This window comes from Spea bombifrons, chromosome 4 (assembly GCF_027358695.1).
Source record: "Spea bombifrons isolate aSpeBom1 chromosome 4, aSpeBom1.2.pri, whole genome shotgun sequence".
Lineage (NCBI taxonomy): Eukaryota > Metazoa > Chordata > Amphibia > Anura > Pelobatidae > Spea > Spea bombifrons.
The window spans coordinates 43,388,594-43,410,746 of NC_071090.1; the positions used below are offsets into that span (position 1 = coordinate 43,388,594).

General features: G+C 38.8%; 1 protein-coding gene across 1 annotated transcript in view; it reads left to right on the top strand.

The window, feature by feature from the left end:
- Window positions 1–20,624, top strand: part of TMTC3 (transmembrane O-mannosyltransferase targeting cadherins 3) — a 29,548-nt gene extending 8,924 nt beyond the window's left edge. Inside the window, exons 3-14 of the mRNA XM_053462302.1 lie at window positions 3,043–3,261; window positions 8,785–8,884; window positions 10,885–11,000; window positions 11,720–11,892; window positions 12,007–12,259; window positions 13,175–13,323; window positions 14,258–14,378; window positions 15,299–15,410; window positions 16,290–16,393; window positions 16,977–17,146; window positions 17,720–17,946; window positions 19,364–20,624. Of these exons, the coding sequence (XP_053318277.1) occupies window positions 3,043–3,261; window positions 8,785–8,884; window positions 10,885–11,000; window positions 11,720–11,892; window positions 12,007–12,259; window positions 13,175–13,323; window positions 14,258–14,378; window positions 15,299–15,410; window positions 16,290–16,393; window positions 16,977–17,146; window positions 17,720–17,946; window positions 19,364–20,199 (2,580 nt within the window). The 3' untranslated portion in view covers window positions 20,200–20,624. The remainder of the gene's footprint in view (window positions 1–3,042; window positions 3,262–8,784; window positions 8,885–10,884; window positions 11,001–11,719; window positions 11,893–12,006; window positions 12,260–13,174; window positions 13,324–14,257; window positions 14,379–15,298; window positions 15,411–16,289; window positions 16,394–16,976; window positions 17,147–17,719; window positions 17,947–19,363) is intronic.
- Window positions 20,625–22,153: the final 1,529 nt, after the last annotated feature.

The following is a 22,153-nucleotide window of genomic DNA, read 5'->3' on the forward strand; positions in this document are numbered from 1 at the left end:
CTGCCAGAGAGGAACATCCAGGTCCCCTGCAGCGCTGCGGGGGATTCTGCTCTCTGGCAGACTGCGAACATTGCGTAATGTGCGCAGACAACCTCCGCTGCTGCTGGCCGGTACTTTTGCCGGGGCTTGTATGGAGCACCGGAAGGTCATGCCACGCTGGTGCTCAATCAAAGAAGTGGAGGACAGTAGCGGAGGATGTCTGCTCACATCACACAGACACCTGCCGGCTGCCAGAGAGGAGGGTCCAGGTCCCCTGCAGCGCTGCGGGGGATCTGGATCTTAGTGTTATTATCCGACCTTTGTTTCAGGTCAGATTATAAAACGAGGGGTATTTCTCAGAGCATTTGCTCTGGATGAAACCCTCCTCTTATATTCGATAAAATCGATTCAACTAATCGATAATGAAATTCGTTGGCAACGGTTTTCATTATCGATTAGTTGGTGCAGCCCTAATCATCATCATGCGTTTCACAACTATGTTCATGAACAACGGTGATGTTCTAATGTCTGTATGTGATCTTGTAGCCTCGTACATCTGGATTTGTTGAAACACCATTGACTAAATAGATGTAGAAGTTAGTAGCCAAATGGCTTATAAGAGCCGGGAGCAAAGCAATCCTCAGAGATCATATAAAATAGAGATCAATTTAAAAAAAAAATAAACTTAAAAAGGTGCCAGCAGTAACCCTTCTAGGTCACATCGACACTGGGCCCGCGCATTATAGTTATTCGTGCATATCATTTGTGCAATGGGCAACGTATATGGGAAATGTTAATGGTAAAAACTGATGCATTAACCCTCTTTCTACACACAGAACAAATAAAAGGCTTTCAAGAGGGTGACAGAAATAATGACTAATCCATAATTACCAGTTTGACATCTTTTTAATTCAAATAATTAACACATGTCCTAATCTTTTGACTTTGAAGGTCTCCAACAGTTTGTTGATTTGTGGGATTGGTTTAGTTCTGTTCTAACGTTGCTGCGTCCGTTGGTCGTAAAACTCCCAAAGCTTATGAAATCTTTCTAAAATGTATTTTTTAAAACAAATGTCTGGAGACCTTTCTATCCAAAAACATATTTTTTTTTTTTCATGTGCCATCAAAACTTGATAAAACTAGACATCTTTCTCACAACCCTTTAGTCTTCACGAAACAGTTTCAGATTTTTACATCTGCTGTTAGTTGTTTATTACTAACAAAATAAAAGACCTTTTGAAATCTTAATCACTTTAAGCTGTAAGGGAGATCTTGGCCATGCATATTTATATTAAAAAAAGACCATGGGCTATGTTCAAAGATAAATTATCAAGTGGTATTAGAGATTTGAAACAGCCTTCTTGGCTCAGATAGAGAAGTTTATTGAATATATGTCTTTCAGTTCTGAAGACTAGCATTTATTTTGCTTGCTATACATGTTAAGGGGCACTTCAGTGATCATATGTATTTCAATGCATATGATAGCTGAGAGGTCCCTTTATAAGTGCCTTTGTGGTTCTGCAGAACCCTCCTCCTTAAATGCATTTGCTTGTTTGCCTGCACCCCCAACCCAAACTCAATCTCGAAACGCATCTCCCTGCATGTGATATGCTTACTGCCGTGAGGCTTTTAAATACTCAACAGTTGAGTAATCCAAAGTGTTCTGAACTTTGTTACCCAAGCTTTTTATGTGTGTAGCTCTTTAGTCTTTTGTATCCCTATGCTTCTTGGCCGCCTCGTCCACCCCGCTTTGTGAGTGCATCGTATCTATCTCACAGGCTGTGTGTTAGCATGCCATATGGACACAAATCTCCTCGGAGTTTTACAATTTTGAATGTAGTTTGTGCCAAAGTAGATTTGGCAAACCAGGGACTTTTAAAAAATGTAGCCTTTATAAAGAGAGGAATTTGTTTTTAAATAAGAAAGGGACCTTTTACTGATATGCTCCAGCCCTCTATGCACTCTAAAATATATTGTAGAGCAGCGTCAGCTTTGGAATTCAGCGAGGATGTATGTTTCGGATACAAAGAGAGCTAGAATTGTATTATTTTTTATTGGGTGGTGTATAATCCAACTGCAAGGAGAAATTGTACCTGAATCTCATGCAAGCTAGTGTATATATTGTCTCATCTGGCACTGTTCACTGTCCATGTTCTTTCTTTGTACCGTTGGTATCAGAAAGCTACTAGTAGTGCATTTTCCCTGCTTTGTACACTAATGGAATTTCATTATGCAAGGGATAGAGAAGTGGAACATTATGTATCAATGATCTGCTTTAGTTACATTGTTTGTATTCCAGGAATCGTCTAGAAAGCCAGCTCACTTACGTATCTGGAATGAAACGCTGCTGTGTTGTTATGATTAACTTTAAAGATAACAGAAATGATTTTCACACGATAATGTAGCTTTGCGCAAATTTGAATTCCCACCACATTTGAAAGAAACTGATATACATAGTTTATCAAAAATGTATAATCCAGATGTGAAGGGTATTCCTGGTTGTTTACAAATCACTATATCCTACACATGTGCAAATGGGCCAAAAAGATTCAGATGAATTTTATGGTTAGTTTGTGCCACATTCGTTTTTGGGCAACAAATTACGTTCCCTGCCCATTTAGTTCAGAAGAAAATCAGGGGCATTTTTAACTCGGCAGCAAAATTCATTGCCTGGTGCTCACATTCTGTCACACTCATTCTTGTTCACTCTCTCACTGACTGAAAATGTTTCCCTATCTTCCCTGCCAACCACTTCCACATCTTAATGTTCATCTTCACGCTTAGGTCCGCGGAGATGCGGACAAAGATAACTTGGCGCGAACTTCTGCCAAAGCTGCAGCACTTCAGGTGATGTCTTCTCCCTCGATCCTCCAATCAAGGGGGGAGGACGTCGCCAGAAGCCCCGACATTCTGGTAGTTTACCTTGGGGCAAAATGACAGGGCTTTCATTTTTAGATTTAACAAAAAATACCGCACTGATAAACTAATGACAAGAAAGTATGTTGCCTGTTCTGTGTTCTCTCATTAACATTGCTTTTTGAAATGTTTTTCTCTTCTATACAGGAAAGAAGCCATAAGTCCTACCGCCCCCTTACAGTCTTAACGTTTCGCTTGAACTACTTATTTAGCGAGCTGAATGCTGTTTCCTATCACTTTCTGAATATGGTTCTGCATGCTGTGGTGAGCCTGATTTTTCTCAAAGTCTGCAAACTTTTCTTGGATTCAAGAACCAGCCTGATAGCTGCGTTGTTGTTTGCTGTGCATCCAATACACACTGAGGCAGTAAGTACATTCGGGTGTTTTGCACGTATTATGTGTAGTTAGATACAGATTAAATCTGAATTTTTTCCCCCAACCTTTAGACATTAATACAATTAAACAAACATGCCATTTGTCTATAGAAGAAGCCTGTATGTTTTTTTTTTTGTTTTTTTTTGATAGTTTGGAATTAACATACAAAAAACAATTAACCTTTCAGGACCGGTGTCCTCGTACTGCGAAGACTGCAGTTTTAGTTAAATATTTTAATTCCGTGCTCGTGATTCGCTTCAAAGCGTGCACGAACTGAGGGGGAGTGGCTGCTACGGATCGCTGTGGACACCCAGCGGTCAGTAGCAGCCGCCCCTCGCGATCCCAGCGTCCATGGATCGTGCATCATCGATGACGTACCTGGTACGTCCCGGTCTGTGGGTGACACCCGACCAGAAAGTAAAAGGTATGTCACCGGTACGGAAAGGGGTTAAAATATGATTATAAAAATTTGTTATTAGGACAATGTCTTGGTGCACCTCGCTCTTGTTCTGCTTGTATATTTTGCAGTTGGCTGCAAAAATGATGAAGCAGGAGGTGTGTTCAAGGGGTGCCCTAAATATAGCATTATACTGAACCATAAAACTAAAAACGTGTCCAATATGAAAGCTACTACTGATGTGATATCATCAATTGCCAGGCGCTTATAAAGCCACTTAGGGATGCGTTAGTAGTAAATATTAGGAACATTTTTTCCTAGGGTATTAATGGTAATGAGATTGGTTACATCAGACTGGCATTCTTGTTTTTAATTCAGAAGGTTCCTGTATGTAGTGTACAATTGTATATAAAAAGCTCTTTTAGAACTTTCATCTTTAGAGTTCACAGTATGTATTTTGGATAAGAGATTAGTAAATTTGGTCGATATGTACAAAGCCACAAAAACAAGCCCCCCCCCCCAATCTGATGAAAATGAATCAGAAAGCTTGATTAAAGATTAAAGACCACAGAGAGGGGAGAAGATCCACAAATTAAAAAAAATAAAAAACGTGTATGTATATATATGTATATGTATGTGTGTGTATATATATATATATATATATATATATATATATATATATATATATATATATATATATATATATATATATATATATATAAGTTTGTGTATGAATGTGTGTAAGGGTATCCCTTCTTTCTTCCTGGTGGGGCAATTCATGAATAATGAAACCAGAGCATTAATTCTGGTCTTTTGTTTCTTTTGTGAACCCATTATTGTAGCAGCACTATGACTTGGCTTGTACGGTATGGAAAACAGATCATTGTGTGACAGTTTTGCCCATTGGTAGTACGTGTAAAATCCAAATAGTAAGCAGCAACAAAAGATACCAGCACTTCAGGAGGTCAGCTGAATGCAGCCAGAGACGTTGTTAAAACATGCATGTTATTCCACAAATAAAAAGCAAATGCACTAAGTGGGAAAACAGCAGCCTTGATTTTCTTTGTTAGCATAGGGGCTTTTGTTTAAGCTCTAACACATCAAGGCGGTAGCTGTGTTTGCACTTGGTACACGTACATGTTTAATTTTAATATAAAACTTTGTGCCTCTGGGCGGATTTTACTGATCTCCTGATGTAACGGCAAATACCGTATTGGCTCGGATATAGGCCGCCCCCGTATATAGGCCGCACCCTAAAAGTTTGGTGCTTTTTTAAAGAAAAAGTTTTTTTTCTTTAAAAAAGCACCAAAAAAAACATGCTGCCACTCTGTCCCCCCCCCCGAGATATGCTGCCACTGTCCTCCCTCCCCGAGATATGCTACCACTGCCCTCCCTCCCCGAGATACGCTACCACTGCCCTCCCTCCCCGAGATACGCTGCCGCTGTCCTCCCTCCCCGAGATACGCTGCCCTCCCTCCCCGAGATACGCTGCCGCTGTCCTCCCTCCCCGAGATACGCTGCCGCTGTCCTCCCTCCCCGAGATACGCTGCCGCTGTCCTCCCTCCCCGAGATACGCTGCCGCTGTCCTCCCTCCCCGAGATACGCTGCCGCTGTCCTCCCTCCCCGCGATACGCTGCCGCTGTCCTCCCTCCCCGCGATACGCTGCCGCTGTCCTCCTCTGCCCCCCCTCCTCGACTTACCGGAGCAGACTCCCGGGTGTCTTGCGGGGCCGGCGAGGGACATCTACGCAATACGCGTATGCAACTTCCGGTACCGGTACCGGAAGTTGCATACGCGTATTGCGTAGATGTCTCCCGCCGGCCCCGCAAGACACCCGGGAGTCTGCTCCGGTAAGTCGGGGGTGGGCAGAGGTAAAACGCTTAGATAACCTCCCGTGCCGGCACCCCCCCCGTGGGAAGTGCTGGCAGGGGAGGCTGTCTGAGCGTATCGGGGAGAAGGATGCAGGTCCCCTGCACCGCTGCGGGGGATCTGTATCTTAACCCCGCTGCCTGCCCGGCGCCCGGGACTGTATGTCCCGGGCGTCGGGCGCTAGACCCCGAATATAGGCCGCACCCCCACTTTAAAAACTTTAAGTGGGGGAAAAAAGTGCAGCCTATATTCGAGCCAATACGGTAAATGATACATTTTAGGTGTGCTGATATGTTTTTGCAAGACCTCTTTTCTCTGTGTTGAAGAATACCGTCTCGGGCTGCTCATCCTATTTTATAGCAGATATCAAAAACATCTAGGAAAAATAACAAACGCATTTTTTACCCAGCTGTGTCTACAAAAATACGATTTGCTGCCATATCCAGAAACAAAGCTTTCGTGTCTAACACTGTTTAAGACAAGATAACACTGAAGATAAAACTATCCCGCAGCCTCCTCAACGGGCTTCTAAATGAAGTGTATTTGTTCCAGTTTTTTAGTTATGGAGACAAAGCCAATTAAATTTAAGATGTAACAGAATAAACTGAAAATCTCCAGGCACAAAAGAGACTAAGATGCAGCTCAAGTGCCCTTACCCCTACCTCTCTCACAGCTGAGGAATTTTAGAAATTAAAATGATAAAAATGTCTTAAAATATATACAAATGTCATAGTGTGAAAAAATATCAAATTGAACCAAGGCTCTTCGCAAAGTTGAATGCATTTCTGTGCTCTGCTTTTTGTTATCCCAGATGATGACGTTGATATATATATATAATCATAAAATATATACTGTTAGATTCATTGTCCACTAGATGGCGTTGTAAGACTTCAAGAAAGTGAGTTATTTTGGCTGTGGTATGTGCTGAAAACTGGATTCACGCATATTTATTTATACTATTCTCTGGCCTGACAACATTTTTTATTTTGGAAGATATAATGCTATTATTTAAAGAGAACTATAAAAATAGTGTATTTACAAAGACTTTACTTGGCTTACCACAAATCATTGTGGTGTGTCTTTTTTTTTTTGGGGGGGGGGGGGTTGCTGAATTTTTAATTCACTCCTACTGCTGTTTAATGCTGAAAACCTTCCCAGTAGTAATTATGTAAAATAACTTTGGCATCCTATTTCATCTGCTAGGTTAGTCATCTAAACCTTAACAATCTGTTATATATACCATAATACCCGAATAGAGGTGGAAGTCAGTCCCGGAGCAGACTTTCCACTTATGCTTCCTCATCGGTCTGCATGCTGCCTGCTATTATGAGCCAGTGTATGATAATGTATCACCATTAGACTATAGCAGCTTTTTACAGTTCCCAGGAGTATAACCCATCAGTATCTGCTTTTGTCCCCTGCAGAAATTATGAAAATCCTTGCATAACCTATTTCTGCTAAGGGTTTGGGCATTCAACAATACTGGGAAACCATTAACTGCGTACCTGGTTTGCATCATACGTTTTCTTCATGGCTACATAACTTAAAATGTGATTTATATATTTGTCTTGTCATGGCCCCTTACAAAAAGAGACAAATATTTAAAATTAAGTTCGAATACGTACAGATCTGTGCAGATGTTTTAGACAGAAGTGAAAAAAATGCTCTAAAATAAAAATGCTTCCAAAATAGGCATGTTAATTTATTTTTGGCATTTAACAAAATGCAAAGCGAGTAAAAGGAGAAAAATCCAATCAATATTTTGTGTGACCAGCCTTGCTTTCAGAACAGCATGTTTTTTTGTTTTTTTTTTTTTGTTTTTTAACTCGGCAGGTAAGTTGTTCCAAACATCTTAGAGAATCAACTCCATTTCTTCTGTGGATTAAGGCAGCCTCAGTTGCTTCTCTCCCTTCATGTTATTCCAGACCGACTCAATGATGTTGAGATCAGGGCTCTGTGGGGGCCATACCATCGCTTCTAGGACTCCTTGTTCTTTACGATGAAGATAGTTAATGACTTTGGCTGTATGTTTGAGGCCAATTGTATTCCTCCCTGATGATATTGCATGATGGATAAGTATTTGCCTGTACTTCTCAGCATTGAGGAAACCGTCTATTCTGACCAAAATCCCGAACTCCATTTGCAGAAGTGCATCCCCAAACTTGCAAGGAAGCTCCACCATGCTTCCCTGTTGACTGCAAACACTCCTTCTTTTACCGCCCTTCGGCAAACAAACTGCCTTCTGCTACAGCCACACATTTCAAATTTTGGTTCCGGGCACCTGCTGCCTTTTTCTGCACCCTGTTTCCTGTGTTGGCTTTGCTTCCTCGTCAAGTATGCCTTTTTGGCTGCAATTCTTCCATTAAGACCACTTCTGACAAGGCGTCTCAGGGCAGTAGATGAATGTACCAGGGCCCCACTGTTTTCTACTGATACAGAGCTTATGGCACTGCCGGACATCTTCCAATTGAGAAGGGAAAGAAGCATGATGTGTCTGCATCACTAAGTTTCTTTGGCGGACCACTGCGTCTAAGGTCCTCAACATTGCCCGTTTCTTTGTGTTTCCTCAAAAGAGCTTAGACAGAACATCTGGAAACCCCTGTCTGCCTTGACATTTCTGGCTGGGAGAGGTCTTGTTGTTGCAGTATTAACTACCATGTGTCTTGTTGCTGCGCTCATTCTTGCCATGCTGTATGACTTGACATTAAACTGTCTTCAGCAACCTGTTTCTGATTCAGTTATTGATTGTGTTTCAACCTACATATTAGATTAATGATCATTAGCACCTGTTTGGTATAATTGTCTAACGATAAACTTAACTTTATGCCTACAAACTTCCTGACTTAGGACAAATGCACCTAGAAGAATTGATGTTGTTTTGAAGGCAAACAGTGGGTACACAAAATATTGATTTGATTTAGATTTTTCTCTGTTTACTCACTTAGTTTATTTTTATCATTTAACAAAATGCTATTACCATGTCTATTTTTGAAAGCATTCTTACTTTGCATTTTTGCACGGTACTGTATATTAAATATAAAGGGACTTTTATGGTTTAGTAGAGTTTTCTGCTGTTATTCTGCTGTTTTGTGTTTCCATAAATTAAAATATACATCAATTATCTTCTCTTTTATGGAAGTGTAAGTGATAGTGTACATGTAATTATCTAACTGCTGTGTACAGTACTAGCTATATAAAGTTAGTAAAACTAACGTGTCATATATCTGCATTTTGTGCTGTCTCTGCAGGTTACTGGGGTGGTTGGAAGAGCCGAACTTCTCTCCTCTATATTCCTTTTAGCAGCATTCCTCTCCTATACCAAATCTAAGGGACCAGACAATTCAATTGGTAACTATAAATTGTGTAATATTGGCAGGGTTATTTGTTCATTTTCTGGATGATGGTTTTGAAAACATTCTTAATGGTTAACAAAATACACTTTAAAACCAGCAACCAGAACCAAGAAGGAGTACAGGGGTATGCCTTTAATTGAACTCCTGTTGAGGCTGATAGAGGCATGACTGGCAGCATCTTAAATTTTGTGAAGTCCAATATTATGTCCCTTTAACTTACAGTAGGAGCTTGCCTCAAAAAAAAAAAAAATACACAGGTTTTCCAGTGCCGAGCATCTAATTACTAGTACCAAATACTCATACATGTGCATGAAGCATAAAGTGGTAAAAGTTTGTTTGCTATATCCCCGCTTATAGTCTCATGTAATGGTATAGTTGGGATGTGCACAGCAAACATTTTGAATAAGAATAAATGCTCTGAGGTGCATGAGGCAAGGGGCAAATACAGCCAAAGGGTGCTGGGAGAATAAGCCATGTACACCCTGTTATTAAAAATTAGAGATTTTTTTATTAAATCTAACAAGTATGCGATGAACTTATATTTGATTTAGTATGGACCAGTACAAAAACAAAATTCCATTTTGCACAGGAATTTCTCTTTAAAATGGTAATATGCAGGCATATAGCATGATGCCATAAATTCATGCTGACTCCAATGTGCACTGAAGAAAATGGTATTGTTGTAGATTAGAGCAGGGCTTGACAAATTTGTTGTGAATCTAGGCGCCAGGTAAAAAAGTTAGGAGCCAGGATTTTTTAATGGATCAGGAGTGATCTGATCATCATCAGCCCACTTACTAAACTCACAGCGTTTGACCTGGAAGCACCCTGGACTTCCAGGTCAAGTGCTGTTTTTTTTATTATTATTATTATTATTTTAACTCTTTCAATGCTGATGTTCCATTGGAGTACAGCATTGACTGATATTTAGTCCCCACAAGCTTGTTTGGACAAATGTTAACCCCTGCAATGCCACAAATGTGTCATACACTATTGCGGCATTGAAGGGGTTTACGCTGAACTGTCGCTCTCAGGGAGCGATAAGGCAGCAGGGGGGTGTTGGGGCTGGTCTCCACACTCATGTGGAGACCGAAGAAGCCTCTCCCCTGTCCCTGAAGCTGCCTCTGGAAGCTGGGACTCAATTGCTGGTCTATAGACCAGCCATGGCGGGGGGGGGGGGTCTCTGATGACTGCTGTAGGCTTCCATGCCTACAGGAATCATCAAAGGGCTTGTGGGGGCTCGTTTTTGCTGTTGCTGGTCCGCCTGGGCTTCCAGGCAGACCACCAGCAGCAGAGCCCCGTACAAAACGGGAATTAACCCCTAAATGCCGCGATCGCAGCATTGAAGGGGTTAACGCTGCACTGTCGCTCTCATGGAGCGATCAGGCAGCAGGGGGGTGTTGTGTCAGGTCCCCACACTTGTGTGGGGACCCAATCAACACACAACCCCCTTCCCTGAAGCTGCCTGGGGCAAAAAACCCGATTGCTGGTTTTGCAGCAACCGCGTTTTCAGCCTACAGGCTCACTCCGTGGGAGTGATCTCAGGCTCGGGGGCGGGCTCTGAGTGGCTGTGCTGTCTGCCCAGACTCCTGGGCAGACAGCAGCAGCAGCGCCCTCGTGTGGTGTCTCAGCCTCTTACATCCACAATTTTTTCTGGATGTAAGAGGCTGACAAAACCTAGGCCCTGGATTGGAGTGTCCATATTTTGTATCATTCTTAAAGCTAAGCTTCTGAGTGTAGTGCAGAACTGCACTTTAATTATTCCACGCTTTAGAGATGAGGGGCATTTCAAGCACAATGGGAGCTGTACAAAAAGCAGATGACAACATTAGGCTAACATACATTAAGTTAGAAAAGACTTGGTTAATTATAACAAGATTATTGTTTTCAGATTCAGTACTGTTATATCTGAACACTATAATGTGTCTTCATTGTTTCGCAACATGTTTGTTGCCATTATTCACTCTATATTCTTTTTTTTTTTTTCTTTCCCAGTTTGGACTCCGATTGCTGTTGCTGTATTTCTGGTTGCGGTTGCAACCCTGTGTAAAGAGCAGGGAATTACTGTTGTGGGGATTTGTTGTTTCTATGAAGTATTCATTGCTCAAGGGGTAAGAGACTTGATCATTTCTAAAACCATTTACTTGAGGTCTGCAGTAGACTGCCACATTCTTGTGGGCTGAATGGTGAAGGACATTCAGAGTACAATGTGTTGTATAATAATCGGGCATTAACACAGCTGTTTTTTTTATTTTTGTGGGGGGTTTTTTGTAGAATGCAGGAAGAGTTACATGTTTCTGGTATTGTTTATGAGCATCCCGAATTAAAAACTGTGACATTTACAAGGTCATTTTAGTGTAAATCATGTTATAAAGTATTAATGTCTAGTAAAGTCTGCTTAAAGCACAGATTAATGACAGCCATGCTCAAATTAATTTAACATGCTTAAGGAACAGCTTTTGTTAAAGTGCATTTTGCAACCAGGAAGAATTAGTATTTACTTTATTGGCACATGCTGAGCAGCACACCCATTAAAGTAAGTAAAATCAGTGCAAGTAGAAGCAGACAACTGTACATACGCTAGCAAAACATTTATGTCCCAGTGCTCGTCCTCAAAAGGACACACAGGATAAAGACAAGCTAGGCACATACCTCTGTTTTGTAAATCATCTGATTACGAGAGAGGTCTCTAATCCCTGGCCAGTCCATTGAGCAGTGCCACAGCAGGGAGCTTAACCGCTCATTATCTAACAGCAAAATCTACTGAAATATCATACATTAATATTGACAAATCTGTACTTAATGCCTATGTGTCTGTTTGGTGTTTCAGTACACGTTTCCGGTGTTATGGGATACAATGATACGGATCCTTATAGGTAAAGGTAGCATTCCGTACTCTATGCTTCAGACATTATTAAAGCTCATTGTGTTGATGTTCAGCACCCTGCTTCTTGTGGTCATTCGGGTTCAGGTCATCCAGTCCCAACTTCCAGTTTTTACCAGGTATGGTGCACACTTAAAATTTGAAGCCCCAGTAAAGCCCGTCTGGGGAGGAGGAAAATAAGACCGTAGTCCTGTTGAATGTGACATTCAGCTTTATGTTTCAATTTTTCTTAGGTTTGATAACCCTGCAGCTGTCAGCTCCACACCTGCAAGACAATTAACATTTAATTACCTGCTCCCTGTGAATGCCTGGCTTCTCCTTAATCCATCAGAGCTCTGCTGTGATTGGACCATGGGAACGATTCCTTTGGTGGAGTCTGTTCTTGACACCCGGAACTTGGCTACCTTGGTATTCTTTGGTGTTTTGGGATACCTGGTTATGTTCAGCATCAGATATCATGGTGATTCGTCAAAAACTGTGCTTATGGTAAGATCATTTAGGTCTGTTATAAAATAGAGTTTAAGAATTTATCTTCAAGAAAACAATGGTGCTGTTTACAGCTGAAAGAGTTACTAAGCCGTTTTTCTCTATTTTTGTAGCTACAAACCTATAATAATTGCTAAAATGTGATATAAATCAAGATTCAATCTTATATATTATGGCATCTTATTCACTTTATCAACAATTTAACCCATAGGGCCTGAGTGTCATTTGTTCACCATCTGTACTTAGTGATCATGTAGCTTAAAAAAGGATACTAAGGGCCCTCGGCTCTAGGCGCCAGCATACAGATATGAGAACTGTACTGCTCAACGTTGATTGCCCATAACACTCCTTCCCTAAGCCCACTGGTTTCATGCTCTCTTGCAATATGCTGTGATATAATAGGGGAAAAGGTTAAATTGTATTTTATTCCCTTTAACTGTGCTTTGTGAGACAGTTTGTGTCTGTTTTTGTGTATGTGACTTGTTCCTTTTGTAGCTGTATGTGACTTGTTCCTTTTGTAGCTATATATATATATATATATATATATATATATATAATAAAATCCAAGATATACAATTGCACACCAACCTTAATTGCTCTGCCTGGTAACTGTAGCAGTGATGCAAATATACTCCAAAGATAGTTGCCGGCACTCGTGGGACTTGGTTTCAAATAATTTCAAGAAACTCTGTGTTACAAGACTTGTAACACAGAGTTTCTTGAAATTATTTGAAACCAAGTCCCACGAGTGCCAGCAACTATCTTGGAGTGTGTATATATATATATATATATATATATATATATATATATATATATATATATATATATATATATATATATATATATATATATATATATATATATATATAATATAATATAATATAATTTTTGTTTTTTGTCTTTTTCCTTTTCTAGGCTCTTAGTCTGATCGTATTGCCTTTTATACCTGCATCAAATCTGTTCTTCCCTGTTGGCTTTGTTGTTGCGGAAAGAGTGCTTTATGTCCCTAGCATGGGGTTCTGCATACTTGTTGCACATGGCTGGAAGAAATTATCATGCAAAAGGTGGGTACACCTAGTGAGAGTAATTTTAATGCTACAGGCATACAAAGACATTTTAGACAATGGTATCTGTCAAACATTGTGGCGCCATCTTGGGGGGGGGGTCCTTTTCCGTTCCAGCGTGACTGTGCCCAGATGCATAAAGCATGGTCCATGTCAAAGAAATGGCCTGCACAAAGCCCTTAACTTAACCCCATTAAACACCTTTGGGATGAATTGCAATGTCGAGTGTGAGCCAGGATGTCTTGTTAAACATCTGTGCCAGACCTCACAGACACACTCCAAAATCCTATGGAAAGGTTCCCAACCTAATTAAGCATTGGACTGTACAATTATTAGTTTATTTACTTTTTTCATGTTCAAGTTTCAGGTTATTATATATATATATATATATATATATATATATATATATATATATATATATATATATATATATATATATATATATATATTTATGGCATATATCTACTATTTTTTTAGTCCAACAATTTTGCAGCAGGCAGCTAATCTTAAAAGTCATCTAAATCATTGTATAGCCCTCGATAGTTTTTAGATCATAGCTGCTCTGTTCTAATTTTTGTGGTGGTGAAGGCATGCTGTTTAAATGCCCTTATTGACCATATTGTTTGATTATTATTTTTTTTAAATTAACCCCTTGGAAGATTACAGACAATGTGATTTGAACCTTAACTCTTATAGAAACAGTTGCATATACTTGGTTGTGTAGCATCAGAACCCATTGTCCTGATTACGCAATTCCCTGAAGATTACCCTGCTTCTCACCACTTTAAGGTCTTGGTTAATGATCTGTTACTGGTATAGATCCAAACAGAAACATACTGCAAACTTATATTTGCAATAAGTGTCCCTGTTTCATATGTCATACTTGAGGAGGGGGGAGCATGCAATTGCTGATTCTTATTGTCTGTCTTTACAGCAAGTTGAAAAAACTTTCTTGGATATTTTTGGCGCTTGTGCTGTTCACTCATGCCATGAAAACATTCAACAGGAACTGGGACTGGGAGTCAGAATACACTCTGTTTATGTCTGCTTTGAAGGTAGGGTATCATTCCCTTCTCTGCTGTTTTACAATAGTGTATGCACAAGACATAGCGTCACTTATAGCTTGAGTTTTATAAATAGAATGAGCTGAGTTTGTTTTTATTAAATAATGATCCGTTATATTCCATTGATGTATTTTGAGGTAGGGTGGTATATATCTATTTAACAATGTTTATAAGCAGAAATGTTTAAAGCTATTTTTAGAATAAAAGGAAAAAATACTTGCACGGTTTTACTCTTTCATCTGAAGAAGAGACTTCTTCTATGTTGGCCCAGCAAGGGGTATCAACTTCAGCTAAAGACTCCATTTTCTCTTGCAGCTGACACTTCTGTTTTTTTGATAAGGGAACATTCTGTTTTTATGTTTGGCTATAATTTTGTTTTTATTGTATAATTGTCAGAAAATGGTGTGAAAGATAAAATTGCCATAGACTTCAAGTATTGTTTTAGTGGATTAAGTACATTATATACAGTTATATCACAATTAAATAAAAATTGGATTTCATTCCCCATTGTTCTAAAAAATAGTTCCTCCCATTCAAGCACCGCGCTGAGCTGACAGTGATGTTAACAAAGTCCCTCCCCAGGACTGTTTGTGTTTTGTAGAATTAACAATTATTGCAGTGACAAAAATGAGACAAAACATACTTACCCCTAAATACTTAAAACTATTAGTATCTATGTATTGCTGCGAGAGGTGGATCCAGCAGTTATTAAAGCACAGGCTTCAATACTTACACTAGCAACATATATGCATAATTAAGAGAGAAATAAAATGTTGTTAAATGTCATAAGCTACTTATTCCTTCTGGTAATATGTATGAATTGCTACACATTAAAGAAAATGTTTATACATTTATAACCATCTAAAACATGAATATTCTGATGTGTTTTCTTTCTTTGAACATTAATTCAGGTAAACAAAAATAATGCAAAACTGTGGAATAATGTGGGCCATGCTTTAGAGAATGAGAAGAATTATGCCAAAGCACTAAGGTTTTTCAAGCAGGCTACCCAAGTGCAACCAGGTAAAAAAAAATCGCTATATTAACATAATTTTCTACTCTGACTACCGTATTGTGATGGCATCCTTATACCCTAGCAGACAGGTTCATGAAGGCATTGCTATTGAAGTCAGTCTTAGCAATTTGCACAGATTCTGAGCTACAGGGTTGATTGGAGGCCAGTATATTATGAGCACAGAGATATATTCAGCCCAATACATTCTCCTGTATGAAAGTTATTTAGGAAGGGGCAAATGCATATGGGGGGTTCTGCAACCCCCCCATTAACTTTACACAAGTGATTCTACCAAAACGTGGATATGATAGTTGTGCGATCCCTAAAAACTTCCAGAGAGCAGGGTGGTCCAGCAGCTTTAAATGTCCAAGCACTCAACAGGGGACGCTAGTTGTATCTTACCACGCCTAATAAGTGTTTGAAAGGGACCAGGCTGGTCCAGTTCGTCCTTTCCCCTAACTCAGTCAAGAGAGCTGGGTTGCTACAAACAACAACTGCATTGTTTTTCTATTGGGTTACAGAGTTTGTGTTAAATTGGCAAGTGTAAAGGCCACCCCCAACCTTAGAGAAAAAAGAATGTTGAAGTGCTCGGAAACAATTGAATCAGTTGCTGCTAAAAGAAAATAAAACAATTAAACTCAAGCTGGGTCTATGTGCTTTTGTGTACCCTAGAATGCAACACTTGTTAAGGATCCGTGATAAAATTGCATTCTAATGGACACAGGGCCCAGTCCGAGAGTCTCTAAAGTGTGCCAAAGTGTTCTGATTGCATGCGGTTTGCCAGGTTCTTGTGTCATGTTCATTTAAAAGTACAAGTTATCAAATATACTTCTATTATAGTATTATGTGTGTAAATAATATATATTGTTGTGCATTTTTATTGTCAGATGATATTGGAGCACATATGAATGTTGGAAGAACCTATAAAAACCTGAACAGAAGCAAAGAGGCAGAGGAATCATATTTAATTGCAAAAGCGCTTATGCCACAGGTAGAAACAGATCAGATGTCTCCAATGTGCACACTGCTAATAATTTCCATGACGGAGGTTTTAAACTGGTGCTTATTGTCATCAATGTGGGTTTAGATTTGATTTTGAGCACAAGATAAAGTGGAAATATAGTGGAATAAAGATTTTAAGTAGATATCCTTTCTAATTATACCAAAACAGATTTTGTTTTCCTTTCCTCACAAGCATTTATTCAAATTAAGCACATAGACACGGCTATTACACTGTAATATGGTCTTCATGTTACTTGATTCCCATCAGTGGTCACGCTTCTGCTAAGGCTGCAGGGGATGAAAGCCCCTTTAACAGTAAGGCAAGATGAGTTCTGTCATTATTCAAGATATATTCCTAGACTGTGCAGTGCAATGCCATAGCAGCTATAACTGAATACGTCGGTTCCTGCTATATAAATTGTCATGTCTATGTTTGAAAAGTTTATAAAGCTATAGAGCTAGAAAATGCATGTGTAGGTTGGAAAAATGTAAACTTCCAAGTTGTTTTGTACTTTCTTCTGTCACCCCATATTATAATTTTCCTAAATTACCCTCGCATATTCTTTTAACAGGTTATACCAGGAAAGAAATATGCAGCCCGAGTAGCCCCTAACCACCTCAATGTGTACATAAACCTTGCAAACTTGATTCGGGCAAACGAATCTCGCCTGGAGGAAGCAGATCAGTTGTACAGACAAGCGATAAGCATGCGGCCAGATTTCAAACAAGCTTATATCAGTAGGTTGGTACTTATATTTAACAGATCGATAAGGTCCACACAATGATAATGGACTACAGTAAATTATAATGAATCGTTTTTTATAATACATGCAGTTCCTCAGCTATATGGCAATCTTAGATTTCCCAAGTCTGCTAGAAACATCTAAAGCTTGAGCAGTGGTTGTTTAATTATCCCATGGAATGTTAAATATATATACCGGTAAATCTTTATTTGTATTACCCATAATTTTACTTCATACAATTTATATACCTCCACTATTGCAATCAAAGTGTTACTTGCAAGGAGTAGCTCAGAATTTTGCAAATGAATGTCTCCAGTCTGGTTTTGCAGCTATTCTAGCACTGTCGTTTTTCGCAGTTCTCTTGTACAGCCCTATTGATTTTGCCTTCAATGAAGTAACATCCCATGCTGACACTCGGCATGGTGAGAGCCCTGCCGTGGATTAATCACTGGCATCTGCCACGGATTAATCACTGGCATCTGCCACAAGTTTGAAGGGCTCTGTGGCTTATAGCAAATGGACAATTTTTTTACTGTAAAAGTACTAAAATGCTGAAATTTGTTTTGCTACAGGGGAGAATTACTCTTAAAAATGAACAAGCCTTTAGAAGCTAAAGATGCCTATATGAAAGCCCTGGAGCTAGATGGAATGAATGCAGATCTGTGGTACAACCTAGCAATAGTTTATATTGAATTGAAAGATCCACAGGAAGCTCTGAAAAACTTTAACCAAGCACTTGAATTAAATCGGAAGCATAAGCTTGCTTTGTTCAACTCTGCCTTACTTATGCAGGAATCAGGTACGTGACCTTGTTGTGTAACTCCTTAGACTTCCGCAGTAATCTCTCCATAATACTGCAGGTTCTGTGTTAGAGGTTAGTTAACAATTAGATTGGTAAAGAAAATAACTTCTGTTTACGTAGCAACACCAATACTCACGGTGACCCTATTGGCCATTGTTTCAGGACACTTTTATATTTCACAGGTTGCTGACCCTTGAAACGCTTCCTTGGCGCTTAAAATCGCCCTTTCCTAATCTGCCGCTGGTTTTGAACCAGAGCAGAAAACCATGTTGTGAAAAATATTTTGCTACTTTCCTCTGTCCCGAAGTTTTGAATTTCCTAATCTTAAGGAACCATACAATTAAACGTCATGTATATAACAGTGCTGTGCCTCTGGTTGCTATTGAGAGTTTGACTGTATGTAGGATACAGATGTTGGGTTTTCTTGCCAAATAAATGACTGGATGATATCTTGTTTACTCCTTATACTTAAGCTGCTATTGTAGATATTTCTGACTTCTAGATTAGGTCAGGCACCTGTATAATCATTTTTTGTTTTGTGTGTTTGAAGGATGAAACTGTAGTACAAAAGCCCTTAAGAACCAAGGCTGATTTAAGTTTATTTACACTTAAAGAGACACTGCAGCCATTATATGCACTTAAATATGATGCATATGATAGCTGAATGTCCCCTGTACATAATTGTTTTGCACATTTTGTCACAGTTCCCTACCCCGTGTATTTACCTCTGCCACATCTCCTGCTTGTCACTGTGTGTGCGGTATACTCACACCAACCATCTGCAGTAATGGCTGACTTATAAAGTTGTATTAATAATAATAATAAATATGCATACCATTGTTTAGTAAAAAAAATAATCCAAAATATTTGAATACCGGTAAATCATTTTAGGCGGAGCAGTCACCCAACGTATTAAGTCTGTGGCTGACTTAAAAAGGGACCGATTTTTTTTTTTAAATATCCCTTTGTGAGAGCATGTCTGGACAAGGTGAAGCACATCACAATGTAGTTACATAAGAGAAAATGGCACAGGCTTATATCATTTTGCATGTAAGGAGCCAAGAGCCTAAAATCCAAGTAGTGCTTTTAGTGAAACTTGCCAGAAAAGAATTCCCATGAAGGCTCAGTTCAATGAACAGATGTTGTATATCTAAACACATTGTGGAGTCATTGGTTTCTTGATATTCTGTCTGCTTCTAATTAGCTTTTACAGTGTGTACTCCTATTCACAGACAAACGAGCGTCAACTAACGGCAAACCTCCATAATTACAAGCTAATAGTTAAAACATTTGGTTTTAAGAACTCACCTTTCATACTTTTTTCTTGTTTAATGTTTTTGTATGAATATTTCAAAATATAACTTATGCAGAAATACATTTTATAATTGTTTGACACTTTTTTTCCCAACTGAAGGCAATGTCCGACTGAGACCAGAGGCCAAGAAAAGACTCCTGACCTATGTTGAGGAAGAACCGCATGATGCAAATGGTTATTTTAATTTGGGCATGCTGGCTATGGATGAAAAAAAAGATTTTGAAGCTGAAACATGGATGAAAAAAGCTATACATTTACAGCCAGGTTTCCGTAGTGCCCTCTTCAATCTGGCCCTCTTGTATTCTCAGACTGCAAGGGAACTGGAGGCCTTACCTGTTCTGAATGAGTTACTGCGTTACTACCCAGACCACACGAAAGGCCTGATACTAAAAGGAGACATCCTTATGAATCAAAAGAAAGACATTAAAGGTGCAAAGAAATGCTTTGAAAAAATATTAGAAATGGATCCTAATAATGTGCAAGGAAAACATAATCTCTGTGTGGTCTATTTTGAGGAGCGAGATTTGTTGAAAGCTGAACGGTGCCTTGTGGAGACATTGGCATTAGCCCCACATGAGGAATACATTCAACGCCATCTTAATATTGTGCGCAGTAAAATCCTGTCCCTTAATGCTGCTGGACAGCCTATTCTTCCAGTGGCTGAAGAGTCACCCACACAAGAACAACATGGAAAAGAGATTGAAGAAGAAAAAAAAACTCAGTCTGACAAAGTAAGCAAAGAAAAAAATATACCAAAAACAACTACATCCACAAAAAAGAAAAACAAAGGGCCAACGAAATCTAAAAACCAACAGAAAAATTCCGAGGAAGAAATAAAGAAAAAATCAACAAAAGAAATAAAAGACATTGAAACTAAAAGAGTTGCTGCACTGAAACGATTAGAAGAAATTGAACGTATATTAAGTGGCGACTGATCTATAAGACGATATTTCAGACTTGGATAGTGTTTTTATATTATGCTCACTAGAGTACTGGGTTCCTTGGTTTTAAAACTTGAAATGAGTTGAAGAGCGAAGTTGGTGGCTGCTGAATGATGTCTGGATTTCGGAACCATTTGTGTGCTCCATATTATTTATACACTATTTATATCTTGAACATGCATCTTATTTTTGTTTTCCACTTTATTATTCCTAAATTCAATTTTTTATCATTAATATTTCACCCATCATCTTAAAGTTTGCCCCTTTTTGAAGGGAAATTACCTTAACAATAACCCACTGTGAGCTCTAAGTGTTCAATAAAACATTTTTTTCTTCTATTATAGTTTGATATATCTGGTTTAGTAATGTGTTCTCAGAATCCAGTACTGCATGAATAAAACTATCTGAACTGCTGTAAATGCAGTAGTTAATTCATGATTTATACATTGCCTCTGGAACTCAGAGGATTCTTATTTTCATATGTTAAAGTGTTTTTTTTTCTCTCTCTAAAGCTAGGCTAAATCATTCTTAATGCAATATCACTATTTACATTTTTTTTTTTTTTTAGAACATTTTGGCAAATGTTGAGTTTTTTTTACAGTTGTGTAACTTTTTAAGTCTCTTTTGACTGCAAATTGGATTATCAGTGCAATTAGCACTCAGTTGGATTAATAAACAAATTGTTATGATGTGTAGCTCACTGTTCAATTTGACATTTTCAGTCACTGTGCCTTGAAAGAGTATTCACAAAACTAACAGCCAAGCATGTATTTTTAGGAATTATTTATTGTAGTTAAAGTGCTAAACTTATACCCATTTGCATATAGCCTTATTCTGGGTTTTATATCTGTGTTCATATATTACATCAAGTAGATTTCAGTTTTCCAGGCTGCTCTTTTTGATTGATACACTGGGTTTCTAAGTGCTTTTGTATACCTGTTTTTAATCTTTATTATATGAAGCCAGTAGTTATTGCAGCACTTTATACGGTGCGATAAACTCATATATAAAATAAGGTGAGCCCAGTTCTCATTTTTGTGTTCTTGTGGATATATGGATTATACTAATCAAAATCACAACTGTTTCGTAACTAGTTGTATTAAATATTTTATGAAGTCCACCTCAAGCCAGTGAAAAGTGGATAGTATTTAAAACGCACCACTAAAATGTGGAAAATGTAAATGCAAATTATTTTGCAATCTAATAGAATTTTTATTCCATAATTCAATCCATATAAAATGTATTTTAAAAAATGCCATAGATCTATGTTAATGCCTATGTGATTGTGTGTTTTCAGTAATCAAAAGTCCATAAAACAAAGATGCTTTACAATTTTTAAAAGTAACTGCTTCACTTTCTTTACTAGCATGTCATTTTTTTTTTATTAATGAATACTACTGCTACAGTATATTACAGAAACCCCTTATTTACTTTGAAACAATGTAAACAAGTGGACAATACTTTTCTTCAATCTGGAAATCTGCGTTACCCTGTGCCGTGTTGTCCTCTATTCCAGGTGTGGTCCACATGGCAACTGAACCCCTACTTTGTGTTTTAATCTTTTTTTTTTTTTCTTTTCTTCGTGTGCCTCTCCCCTAGCATCTGATTTCAAAGGGTTAACCTTTGATCCCCTCATTTAGGCATGTAGATGTAGTAAAGACAACTTGCTGAAGTTCAAAGTGAGCATCAGAATGGGGAAGAAAGGGCATTTAAGTGACGTGGCATGGTTGTTGGTGCCAGGCGGGCTGCTCTGAGTATTTCAGAAACTGCTGATCTACTGGGATTTTCACGCACAACCATCTCTAGGGTTTACAGAGAATGGTACGAAAAAAGAGAAAATATCCAGTGAGTGGCAGTTGTGTGGACGAATATGCCTTGTTGATGTCAGAGGAGAATGGGCAGACTGGTTCGAGATGACAGAGAGGCAAAGGTAAATCAAATAACCACT